Below are 12,999 nucleotides of genomic sequence, written 5' to 3'. Positions count from 1 at the left end.
AATTAAAACAAAACGAATTATAAACACAAGTTTTATAGGAAAAATTTATTTTTTAGCGAAAAAACTTAAAGAATCCAAAGAAGTTCGATTTTTTCTTTTAAAAATCATGTTTTGGGTAGTTTTTGTTACAAAACTAAGCCAAAACCATTTTTTAGAAAAATGTGTTGTATTAACAGTATGAAAACAAATATTTTTTGCTTCAAAAACATGTATGCACAAATATTTGAAATCGGTTGAGTATTCATGAAGTTATGGTCAAACAAACATGAATTATTCAGTAAAGTGAAGAAAAATTGCGAGAAAACTACTTTTAACAAAGACTTGTTTCGATTTAAGACAAATTTGATTTTCTACAAAGTTTTCATAAATTTAACTTTGAAAATATTGATGCTAAAAGTTTCAAAATTGGTTAGAAATAACCGAAGTTATGGTGACTTCACTCAAGGCCATTTTTTATAACTTGAAAATTTACCTTCAAGACGCTTGCGCCACCCCTAAATCTTAATATTTTTGGCTCAAACTTTGAGGTTTCTCTTCTTATATGGTTTGAATTCATAAGAGCACACGAGTTTTGGTTTTGAGAACTTTTGAAAAATTGCGGCCTATTTTTCAGCTCCTAGTGTCTATGCGCAAAAAATCTCTAAGAGGTAACGCGAAATTGAAAATGCTACAGGCTATTTTTACATATTTTTTGCGTTCATATTATTCTCAGTGTATAAGAAAATCAGAAAAGGCCCTTTGCGAATCAATTCCCTTATGATTTGACACAAATACATCATCCTCTGATTGCCTGTAGAACAACATGAATGTTGCCAAAATAGTTAACCTATTGAAAGACGTATATTTTATATGTTTCTCAGTGTATTGAAGTCTATGCACTACAATCTTCAGATAAGGAAAGTATTGAAAGGCTCAATTATTACTAATGCATGCTTTGTTGCCTAATTTCAATGAATTAATTAGTTGTGTTCGATTTTTTCAATGAATTAAAATTGTGAATAATAAATACACCGCGATTGAATATGGTTTTCTGGAAACCTATTCCCGTAATAAAAAGTTACTGCCGACAAAAGCAAAGTGCAATTATTTTAATTTGTGATTTGAAGCATAAAAATTCAGTATTTTCGAGTGCTTCATAGACAAATCAAAAGTTTAATAGTGTATGAGTAATCGGTGCATAGCTTTTGTGACAAATTGGTATTGGAGCGGAGAATTGAACCTTTCAAAGTGGTGAGTTTTTCTTAAGCTGTTCTTGTGTTGTTTTATTCGGCAGCTCACGAATGACGATAATTTCGAAACCATTTATTTCATTCAATGATAAAACCCATGTTATATAATATTTTTGTGAAAGATGAGGTCTACATGGAAGATTATAGTTCAAGGAATATATTGAGTACATTGAAGGTAACTCTTGTTCCGTAGATAGATTTTAACAAGGACGATAAGCTAGTGCTGCCGAAAATACCCTCAGAGTGCCGAAGCCATCATTTACCCTAATTGATTTGGCAATATCTGATAGTACACGCAGTGAACTGGACTATCAAGATTTGAAACGCTTTATGTATCTTTTTAGCATCTCACCAAATCAATGCGTCGATAAGCGTGTGGTATACGTATGAGTCTATCGATCGCAAGGTTATTCGTTCTATTCCAGGATGCGGGAAAACTTTTTTGTCTTAAAAATTATAGTTTCATAAGAAAAAATTTATGTATTTCAACCCGAATTCTTGTAGCGAATTTTCATAAGAGATTTCTAGGTTTTTTTTTATAATCCATTCGCCTGAGTTATATTGTTTCCGTCATTGTTTAGCATGGTATGATTCCATATGACCGCTTGCTAAAGCAAATCGAACCACTGTGCTGCACCCGGTTTGGCCGGCGGTGGGTTGTGTGTGACAAGTGGATTTAATTAGCAACGACATCTAAAAGACGGTACGGGTCTCCTTCCAACCAGATCATCTCCGGTCAGCCTAGCTGGGAAGTGTGGGAATGGATTCACATTGGGGCCGGGCAGTCAGTATTGGGGCAGTCAGCGTCGGGGTCAAATTTTGACAGTTGGGCATGTTCGTCGATGACAAGCAACGCACAAAATGTATAGCGTGTACCGGTTTCGAGAAAACAACGCGAGACGGCGTTTCAACCGGAGCGAAAAAAAACATCAAATCTAACCCAGAATTTCATCGACGGCAGCAGCAGTCAATCATGTGGGCCAGAGATTATGATCGCATATGGCAGGAGACTGTCACACGTTCGTGCGCGGTTGGCAAAAAGAAAAGTGCGACAAGTATGCGCAACTTTTACGACGACGACGGTCAAAACCATGTCCGAGCAGGAGATAGGCCAGTTCCTCTTTTACGGCTTTCTCGAAACCGACGACGAACGCGCCCGCGTACATAAATCTGTCAAAACAGGTTCCTCGCCACTCTTTTGTGATTACCTACACTTTTTAAGACTGCTGCTGGTTTGACCTGATCTTTGGCTCACAGGGGGACATGGCCCAATACGCACTGATGGGATGAAATGGATCGACTCATTGAATCACTCCTAGAAGGATTCCTTACCAACTAACTCCTAGAAAGATTCTTTACAAAATAATGCAATACAATATGTTTATCTAAGAGTTGCGGCTCTCTCTCAGGAATTTAATCATCTTCAACTTGTTTGTCTAAGTTGTAAGTTTTTACGCTTGGTTCTTACCTCATCCCACTAACCCAATATCCTCTCCATGACAGCTGTGGAGATGCAGAGGAATACTCGTCTCTAATAGCAATGGTGGTACAACTAACATTCCTTCCCTTTCCCGTTGATCGTAAGGACGTAGCCGGCGCCATTATAGGTTTTTAAAATTTTGAGCTCTCGATTTGTGCACATTGAGAATGATAAGCTTTTCAAGCCCCATTTATTGAATCTCTGTGCAAATTCGATTGTTCTGATCAATCACGTCGTAGCAACTACAAATTGTACAGTTCAAAACTTAAAGTGCCATTTTGAACCATTTTACCCTACACTCATCTGAACCTGAACCAAAGTTGATCGCGCGTATGGATGGATGGATGCGTTGATGTCGTCGTCGCCGGATGTTTGCGCGGCAGGGGTAGGACTGTGGACATAAGCTCCAGTGAATGATTGGAAAACCGTATATGTGGGTAGGCAGGTAGGTATACCGAAGAGATGCTGCTGCCTCGGTTGATTGTGGAGATGATGGAGAAACACCGGTTCGAGGAGAAGGAAGGAGAGTAAATTCTTGGAATTCCTTGGCGCGACTTGTCAAACTGACATTTTTTGCACACATTTCGCTAGTGTTCAATTCGGCTGGTATCACTGACAGGTTTTGACAAACCATGGCAATCGGTTATATCAATAAAAGTGTTTTAAGATAAAATAGAAAAAATATATATTTTAAGAACAATTTGCTTTCAATCAATGCAAATAACTTTTGAAAATTTTGGTAGGCTATAAACGTTCCCTCGTTTTGTTTTGGTCATATTAACTTTTTCTATTTGTAACGTTATTTTTGTTATGCTCAACTTCATACCCATCTTCATGTAACGATAGATTTATGATATAAATATAGAATGCGCGATCGAGGTAAAACCCGCAGTTAAATTTGGTCCCTACATTCGATAATACCATAAATTAATAAGTTTTTCGATAACTTTTGAGACTGAATGAGCTTGAGCATAAGCACAAAAGTAGTAGTTGATCCTTTGGCCGTGTCGCTTGCTCCTGCGGGGGCGGGTGATGCTTTGTTAAGAAACGAAAGCTTTGCTAAGAAACGAATTAAGTTTGTTTCTGTCATGTTTCGTACTATGTGCTGCTTTTACTGTATAGCTAAGTATGCTGTTCTGCTCAAGAAAAGGAAAGAAATTCCTTGACTGAAAGGGTCAATAAATTCCCTACAAAGAGCTCCCTTTGAAATGACATCTCTTCTCAACTGCGTACTGTGATCAGAAAAATGTGCTTTTCTGGACCATTTCTTGGAAGCAATTTTCCACGCATCGAGCTAAGCGATTCCTTTTCTTGTCAGTAGCAAACTAGCCTTATATGTGAAATATCCGACATAAGAGACAAGATCAAACTATTATTGTTGTTTATGATTCGATATGTCTGAATTATATGCAAAACTTATGATTTAAGCTAATGTCATCGTGTCAGACGACATTCAATCGGCAGTTTTGTGTTTCTCGATAGGGTAAAAGTACCGGTTTTGGCCAGCCTAAGAGAAAATATCAATAAAAATTAAATGGGAAGCCATATTTATACTACAAATATGTCAAATGTAAGCCTTCATTCCATATTATGTGCGTAAAATATCAACACTGAGCTAAAACCATGTTTTAGCTTTGAAAATCCTGTTGGTCAATATAGGCCAACGGAACCAGTTTCAGCCAGAGATTTAACTTCGGTTCCTAAATTGGCCAATTGCATTGATTTCTCATGAGAGTGGCCAAATTAGGAGTGCCCTGGCCAAATTAGCTGTATGGGAGTTAAAATTATAAGGAAAATGAATTGTTTTTCTTATGTTTTGAATCAATTTGGACGAATAAATGAAAGCTCTATCATATGAATGTGATCTACTGAACACAAAAGGTTTCATGCTGATTGCTTACGTAAAACGGTGTATAATCCCCTATTGCTACAACAGGCGTATGGCCAAAACCAGTGCTTCTACCCTATTCGTTCTGTTTGTGAGGCAAAAGAAAGGGAATAAAACATGCTAACACATTTTTCTTAGTAGGTAATCGAATGGTCACTCTGATCGCGAATCGTCAAAAGCTTATCAGTACTTCCCAAACTGTGGTGCGCCGCAGAACTTTGCCAGGTGCGCCGCGTGTAAATTATTAACTGACATGAAAATAATCTCATAAAGATCGAAGGAAACTTTAATTCACTGATCGCTTTCGATTATGAACACTCTAAAGCAAACGCATTAGTTAAAGTTACAATTCTCGCATAATTTGTGATCTCACTCTAGATGCCATTGGTAACCGAATGTGTAGCTTGTTATTACCGAGTAAACGAAATGATTTACACGTTATTCAACAATGCTACGATGAAGAAAAGATGTCTCTTAGTGGTGAAAGTTTTCATCCTGGTCCATTAATTTGCTTAGAAACAAGGAGCCACACAATCGGTTACCAATGGCTTTTAGGGCGAGATCACATGTTATGCGAGAATTGTATTTTTCTATTAGGTTTTGTGAGCGGTATGAGAAAGTATCTCTCTACTAACTCGTCAACTACAGGAGTGTTTTTAGAGAACGGTCGGGTGGCATTTGTTGTTTCCTAACGTTTAAAAGTGTTCACGATAAAAATAGTTCTCTTCACACCTAATTATGTTTTTGTGAACTAACTTTAATTCTTCAAAACTTAACAACTCAATTTCTAAAAGATTTGCCTATATTTCCTGATACTTTAGCAGTGTACTTATGTTTGAAGCTCGTCCTAATAGCTGGATTTGTGATTATTAGCGCATGCAATGTTTGAATAATGTTTAGAGTGTGCATGCCACATAAGATGCAAGAGAAAGTGAGAGCATAATTACAAACGATTTCATGTTGATGTTGACAGCTCACGAGTCAAACTAAATTTAAATCGCTTTACTTGCTTTTGTTTTCTGGTGTTTTGAGTGAACATTAACGAAAAACAAACTTGTAAGTAGCACAGCAATCGTCAAAGATTATATTTTACATAAAATATTATGTGATATCTTTCAGCTCAACCATGATGCGATTCCTGATTCCAAAACATTCCAAAGATGTTGAACAGGATGAAGATACCAAGAAGCAAGACAAAAAAAGAAAAGCTAAGATGCGAAAGTATGACGACAGCTATCTTGAATTTGTATTTACGCATAGGGAAGTAAATGGTGAGGATCGTCCGCAATGTGTTGTGTGCCTGTCGGTTGAATCTATGCTTCCGAGTAAATTAAAGCGACATTTGGAAACTCAGCATCCAAATTTGGTCAACAAAGACATAGATTACTTCCATCTGAAAATGTGTGAGAACAAACTTCAGCAAGCTTCATTTTCGAGACAAACTCACGTGAATAGTAACGTATTGTTGGCATCTTACAAAGTGGCGTATCTGGTTACATTCCATAATTCCTAGAGTTTCCTTGCGAGCCTGGTGGAAAGGTTTGGACGTAAGTCGAGATTTCATTCGCGTGATGTCAAGACTTATGTCCAACCATTACTCGCTAGATGCACATCTACACAGAATTAACCTCGCGCTGAGCAATGTTTTTAATAGGTGTGGTTCCGGTTATGATGACATCGACCACGTAGTTTGGCAGTGCCCGGATATGGACGCCTCCAGAGCGCAACTTTTGGATACCTTTGTGGCCCGAGGTAGACAACCCTATGTTTCAGTTAGAGATGTGTTGGGCACCCGCGATTTCATTTATATGGTCGCAATTTACGATTTCCTTCGCCTGTCTTGTATAAAAGTTTAATTCTCTTGTGTTCTCTTCTCCAGATTTTTTGTGATTTTTTGTGTGTTGTCCCTTTTGTGTTGGATTGAGGATCCTGGCCATCCGGCAGACGAAGACCGGCATGAATTTGGTACCAACGCCATGATACGTTAATCGAGCTACCACAATATACCTCCCGGATGAGCAGCAGAGAACCCTGATCCCAATCCCTACCATGTCCTTCCTTCAAAAATTGTGACCACTAACCTCGAGTTGCTACGAGTACCCTGGCTCCATCCCTTACTAATTTTGGTACTAAAAAGTAAATAAATTGTAAAAGTACAAAAAATGAGTTTCGGCTCCGTAGAGCGTTAAACGCGATTGAGCCCCAAATAAATGAAATAGATAAAAAAAAGTGGCGTATCGAATTGCGCAGTGTAAGAAACATCACACAATTGCAGAAGAATTAATCTTACCTGCCGCAATGGATCTTGTGTCAATTATGATCGGAGAACAAGCAAGTCAGCAACTACTGAAGGTACCGGTTTCAAACAACACGATTTGTCGCAGAATCGATGATATGGCCGAAGATATCAACTATCAGCTTGTTGATCTACTGAAAGTCAAAGAAAATGCTCTGCAACTGGATGAAGCTACGGACAATAGCAAGGACGCACATCTGATCTGTTACGTGCAATTTATCCACGAAGCCAACTTCTGGGAAAACCTGATGTTCTGCAAGCCGATTACCGGAGGGACCTCTGGGCAGGAATTATTTGACATCGTTGATTCTTACATGGATGAGCACGAAATTCCGTGGAAAAATTGCACGGATGGAGCTCGTGCCATGTCTGGTCGTTTTCAAGGATTACAAGCACGGATTCGCAACAAAGCTCCTAATGCTCTATGGACTCATTGCATTATTCATCGAGAAGCATTGGCAGCAGAAAGTCTCAGCAAAGACATGAGCGATGTTGTTGAAACAGTTGTTAAAGTGGTAAACTATGTGAAGACTCGTCCAATGAAAGCTAGAATTTTTGCTAAATTATGTGACGACATGGGAGCCGATCATTCTAGTTTGCTTTTCTATAGCAGCGCTCGTTGGCTCTCATTTAGAAATTCATTGTGGAGAGTATTTGAGCTCAAAAATGAAATTTATGCATTCTTGGTTGACGAGAAGCATCCATGTGCTTCAAAGTTCAACGATCAAGAATTTTTGTCTAAAATAGGTTTTCTCACTGATTTGTTTGAAAAGCCAAATATTTTGAACCAGTCGTTGCAAGGAAGAGAGTCCCATATTTTGCAGCTTTCTGACAAGATTGCTGCTTTCAAGAAAAAACTTAAACTGTGGAAAAACTATACGACAAAGGAAGATTACACATGTTTCTCGCAGCTCAATAATTTCTTGAAAGATAATCAAATAGCATTGCCAAAAATCCTCAAGAGCGTTTTTCAAGACTGTTTGACCAAACTATCTTTGGCTTTGGACTGATATTTTCCGGAAAACGAGACACGTCACATGAACTGGGTGAGAAATCCATTCATCGACAAGGTTCCAGAATTCTTCACTGTCCAAGAAGCAGAACAGTTTGTGGATTTGTCTACTGATTCTAATGCAAAATTTAGATTTCAATCCTTGCCACTTGTTGAATTTTGGAGCAAGACGACCAAAGAATACCCACTAATAAGTACACTAGCTCTGCGCGTTCTTGTTCCTTTCGCAACATCATATCTCTGTGAAACAGGATTTTCAACGGTGGCGGTTATAAAAACAAAGTATCGTTCAAAACTCGATATCGAGAAGGAAATTCGTGTCGCAATTTCGAAGATAACGCCGAATCTAGATAAGTTGTGTAAAGAGAAGCAAGTTCACCCTTCGCATTAACTCTTTGAATTCCGATAATATTTCAAGATTTCATTTGGTTGTTGTATTGTTGTAACAAAATGAAATGTACTGTAAAATTGATAATAAATATAATTTTTCATAAGATAATTCATTATATCTATTATTTATACTGGTGCGCCGCGCCACGTCCAGAAAATTGCAAAGGGGGCGCCACATTATCACAAAGTTTGGGAACCGCTGGCTTATGGATATGTGCATGAGTTCACTATTTGACGTTTGAGCGGTGTCGAATTCACTGGTTTCCATGGTCACATAAATAACACGGCACCACTCAAATGTCAGATAATGAACTCGCGCATCGGTCCATGGTAAACCAAAAATCAATTGATCGCAGCAGTCTCATGGATTGCCTTGTACAGTGGGATTCCGTCTTTGGCATACTCCATATTTGGCACCCCTGATTTTGGCAACAAAATGGATTAGTTTCTGGCAACAAAATGGATTTTGGTTTTTGGCAACATTTTTGAATACCGTTTGCTTCAAACATTTAAAAATAACAGATCAGTTTCACACGGCCACAGTCGAAAACACCATCTTCGTAGACGTTTTATTTTTAATCACAGCAACTTGTAGGGCTGCCGTACCAGCTTATTTACTTCGAGTTGGTCATGTATTCACCACGTTTCATAAAGCTATTAATGTACCATAGTATCTCAAACGGAAATCCAGTGTCTTTCTTCAGGTATCCATTATGTGTGACCAGCCCTCTTCAGCCTGCCAGTAGATACACCAATAAAACCTGCTTTTCTTCAGATTTGAAACAAAGCGTTCGAACAAAGCACAAATTTTATCTCAGCTTTCCAGGTCATAGTTCTTATCATTGTAAAATAACATGTATTGCATATGTAAAATAATAAAGCAGTAGTAGAAACAAATTGAGCAAAAAGTCGAGTCTCTTTCATTAAATTTCGTAAAATAAATTGCGTTATTCAAGTTAATTTCAGAAGTGTCATCATACAGTCCATAATTTTGACAAAAGCTGGACACATGAATGATTCACCGGTTTTTTTTTTTGGGCTAACAAGTTATGTTGCTTATTTTGTCACTTCAAATTCTTCAAAAACATGAGCGAAAATGATATTGTAGAAATATCGTGAAATAAGCGAAAAATAAGATGGGCCAAAACAGGAGCCAGTAAAACAAAATATGTCCGTTACATTACGGTGTTATGAATCTAAATAATCGTAACACAGTAATGTAAGTTGTTCTAAATAACAACTATCTGATCTATCTGTGTTGATAATTTTGAACAACTTTCACTTTTTGTTAAAGATTCTGTATGATGATCGATTTTCTACGAGACGTTGGATAGTCTTCTATACTAGTGGTGCTCTGGCTGGAGTATACTACGACGTTTCATACATACTAGTATACTACGATGTTCCATATAAACCTACTTTGTCTTTGGGCCACCTTTAAATGACCACCTAGAAAGCTAAAAATTTCACAGAACACTATTTTTATGGTAAGGGGGGTAAGGAACATATGGAAGAATGGAATTTCAAACATTTTTAAAATTTGAATCGCCCGTAGTACCATATCGAGAATTTTAATCAAGGATCGCCCTTAGCTGGATCCAGGAGTTTCTTAACTGCATCCTGGAAAGTTCTTTCAGGATCCTAGATTTTTCTAGTGGGTTTCTGGGCCTTTTCAGCGGATTTTTAAGGATACTGAGAGAAATCTGAGGATTCCTAGCGGACTTAATGGATTTCACTTTAAGGTACCTGGGGAAATCAAGTAAACTCCTGAGATTTATAGGAAGTTCTGTGATTTTCTAGAGGGTAACTTATTATATCTAGTATATTTCTGGCAAAACTTTGAGGATTCTGAACAAGTTCCCTGAGGAACTCGTGGATTGCCAGCTTGGGAATAATAGACTTCGGAAAATTTCCACCGAAAACTTCAGAATTGTCAGCAATATCGCAGCGGAATCTTAAGGAACTAAGCCATACCCTCAGAATTCCTAGTGAGTTCTTGGTTATATGTCATTTCCTGTCGGAATCCTATTCAGATTTCTGATAATTGAAGGCGAAATCCGGTGGATTCCTAGCGAGATGCTCAGAGACATAGCGCGTACCCGTGGATTTCTTAGGAGCACCGAGAATTTGAAGAAGATTGTCCGACATTTCCCCGAAAACCAATTCCCCCAAACAATTTTTCCCGAAGGATTTTTTCCAGAAAATAGTTTCCCCGAATCAAATGTTTCCCCGAATGTACTGTTTTTCCAAAAGCATTTTCCAAACACATTTCTAATTTTTTTATAAATTATCGGTGTAATAGACTATATTTAGCAAGTTTGATCATCGTTTCAAACGAATGATTCTCTTATGAATGATTTGAAAAAATGTGATATTTAGATTGGAAATCGATGAGAGTTTTAACTGCCATCTCTGCTTTTAGAAAAATGTTAAAAAATGAAGTTCTGTATTCTAATTTTATTAAGCAAAGGTCTCATTTCGCTATAATAATTCATACCTTTCTGAACACAGCGCTTTTGTAAAAGTGAACTCGATTAGATCAAGATACTTCAGCATTCCATCCGGAGTACCGCAAGGTAGCGTACCTGGATCACTTATTTTCATTATCTACATTAATGACCTGAGTGAACTGATCTCTTGTTCGAAAACTTAGAGGAGGCGGATTCGAATAGGTACTTAGGTCGTTCAAATTGAACCCAATCTTTTTTTACCAATGCCAACCGTTGTTTGTTTGCTTGTCTCGCAGGAAATCAAACTCAAAGTGTACTTTCGAAAATAATACTGTAGAAATTATCCATTGTTTATGAAAATGATTTTTTTTATTCATTTACAGATGATACCTCTTCTTCTTCATCTTGGCATTACGTCCTCACTGTGACAAAGCCGGCTTCTCAGCTTAGTGTTCAATGAGCACTTCCACAGTTATCAACTGAGGAGAGCTTTCTTTGCCAAAGTTGCCATTTTCGCATTCGTATATCGTGTGGCAGGTACGACGATACTCTATGCCCAAGGGAAGTCAAGGAAATTACGAAAAGATCCTGGACCGATCGAAAATCGAACCCAGACACCTTCAGCATGGCTTTGCTTTATAGTCACGGGCTCTAACCACTCGACTAAGGAAGATGATACATACTTTACGATTTGTATGCTTTGTTTTCTCATGGTAATTTTAATTTTCTAAGTTGGTTTCTACCTTGGTATTCACTTAAGTTTTGACACTTTATTGTTTTAATCGTTATTTTAATTTTACTGCTTTTCTTCAGTTAATTTTGCAATAAATAAACAATCAGTATTCTTCAATGCTTACAACTTTTTTACATCACACACCACCAAAACTCACCTGTACAGAAAAGATCCGAAATTCCACTTGTTGCCTTATAGGTCAACGCACAGCCCACGTATCTCCTTTGGTCAAGCCAAGCACCTGCACCGGGCAATATCTTCTCTTTTTGGTACGAAAAAATTCCTTGCACTTGCTGTACCTTACGGCGATCACTTCACCACACTACTGAGGCGTATCAGTAAATAGCACCATGAAGTTTGCAGCTGGATATATTCCCGATCACACGTTTCGGTGAAACGTTTTGGCCTTTCGAGCCGATAAAGCGACGAACCTCTGAACTCAAAATTCACTTTTGTTACAGGAAACCGTAAGGCGGCGTATCAAATGTCTGGCGAACAACAAAACACCAATATATGAACCCCGAAACTGAAAAAAATAACTTCGATCAAAACTCGTATTCCTGGATTTGGGGAAAACTTGGGAATCCAATGAACGATGATTTATTAAATCCAATTATCCTTTATTCCGTTCGTAGCCCGCTGCGGCGCTGTTCCTTTTCTTCGCTTCACTTGCTCTGCTGCTGTTCCTCGAAGTGCACTATCTTTACATTACACATAGGACAGAAAAAAGTAGGTAAGTTTACGGTTTCTCACTCACAGCTGCAATTCTTGGGTTCTCCCGTGACGGCGCTGAAATTCTTGCCAACTCTCCCTCTTTCCAGAACTAGACCGCTGCGGTAATGTGTAACTCGTCTTCAACACCGTTTAACGACATGAACTTGAACTTGTCACACTACATCCCAAAACCGACAAAATCCACGACTGCCTACTTTCAACCTCCTGCTGTAGTGGCCACAGACTAACCCGTTTGTCAATGCGCCTCAACGCTCAACACACCTCTCTCCTTGCACTTCCCACACGCATATGGACGCGCGGCACAAATTGGAGCACTTGTTTTCGGTCACCACCTTCCTTAATCCTCTCCAAGTGGTGCTTCGGGACACGACATGCACGTGTTTCTCCGAAAAGACGTTACTGCGGAATAATCGGTCCTGATAGCGCCGAGACCATCGGAACCGTGGCCAAAGCGATCGTTTCTTACGGTCCCGTTGAAATCTCTCTCACGCTCTTTCTCTTGTGCCAACTCCACGAAATCAAAACGAAACCAACTTTCTTTACAAAACTCCAAGAATGGTTACATCTCTCCTTGAACTTGCACTTGGCAACAATCGCCCCCGATGGACCTCCGAGAGTCGAGTGGAGAGAACCGTCTCGCGTTTCACGCGAGAGTCGGAACGCAAACGCGAGAGTGGAGTGGCGATGATGCTGACCGATCATCATTATCATCATCGTCGTGATCATCGTAGGGACGAGAAAGTTGATGCACGGTGGGCCGCGACCGGGGTTTCGATCCGAGAGAAG

The 12,999-nt window shown here is 38.8% G+C and overlaps 2 protein-coding genes across 2 annotated transcripts in view; one reads left to right on the top strand and one right to left on the bottom strand.

The window, feature by feature from the left end:
- LOC5575005 overlaps nucleotides 1-12,731 on the bottom strand; it is a 118,996-nt gene extending 106,265 nt beyond the window's left edge. Inside the window, exon 1 of the mRNA XM_021841832.1 lies at nucleotides 11,636-12,731. The gene's annotated coding sequence lies outside the window, so the exon portion shown is untranslated. The remainder of the gene's footprint in view (nucleotides 1-11,635) is intronic.
- On the top strand, nucleotides 6,896-12,318 carry LOC110674272 (zinc finger BED domain-containing protein 5-like). The gene is made up of 3 exons (XM_021838546.1): nucleotides 6,896-7,408; nucleotides 12,114-12,211; nucleotides 12,300-12,318. The coding sequence occupies exons 1-3, from the start codon at nucleotides 6,896-6,898 to the stop codon at nucleotides 12,316-12,318; spliced, it is 630 nt and encodes a 209-aa protein (XP_021694238.1).
- Nucleotides 12,732-12,999: the final 268 nt, after the last annotated feature.

The sequence above is a fragment of the Aedes aegypti genome, chromosome 1, assembly GCF_002204515.2.
Source record: "Aedes aegypti strain LVP_AGWG chromosome 1, AaegL5.0 Primary Assembly, whole genome shotgun sequence".
Taxonomy (NCBI): domain Eukaryota; kingdom Metazoa; phylum Arthropoda; class Insecta; order Diptera; family Culicidae; genus Aedes; species Aedes aegypti.
The sequence above is the reverse complement of the archived record's forward strand: the minus strand, read 5'-3'. Positions and strand labels throughout refer to the sequence as shown.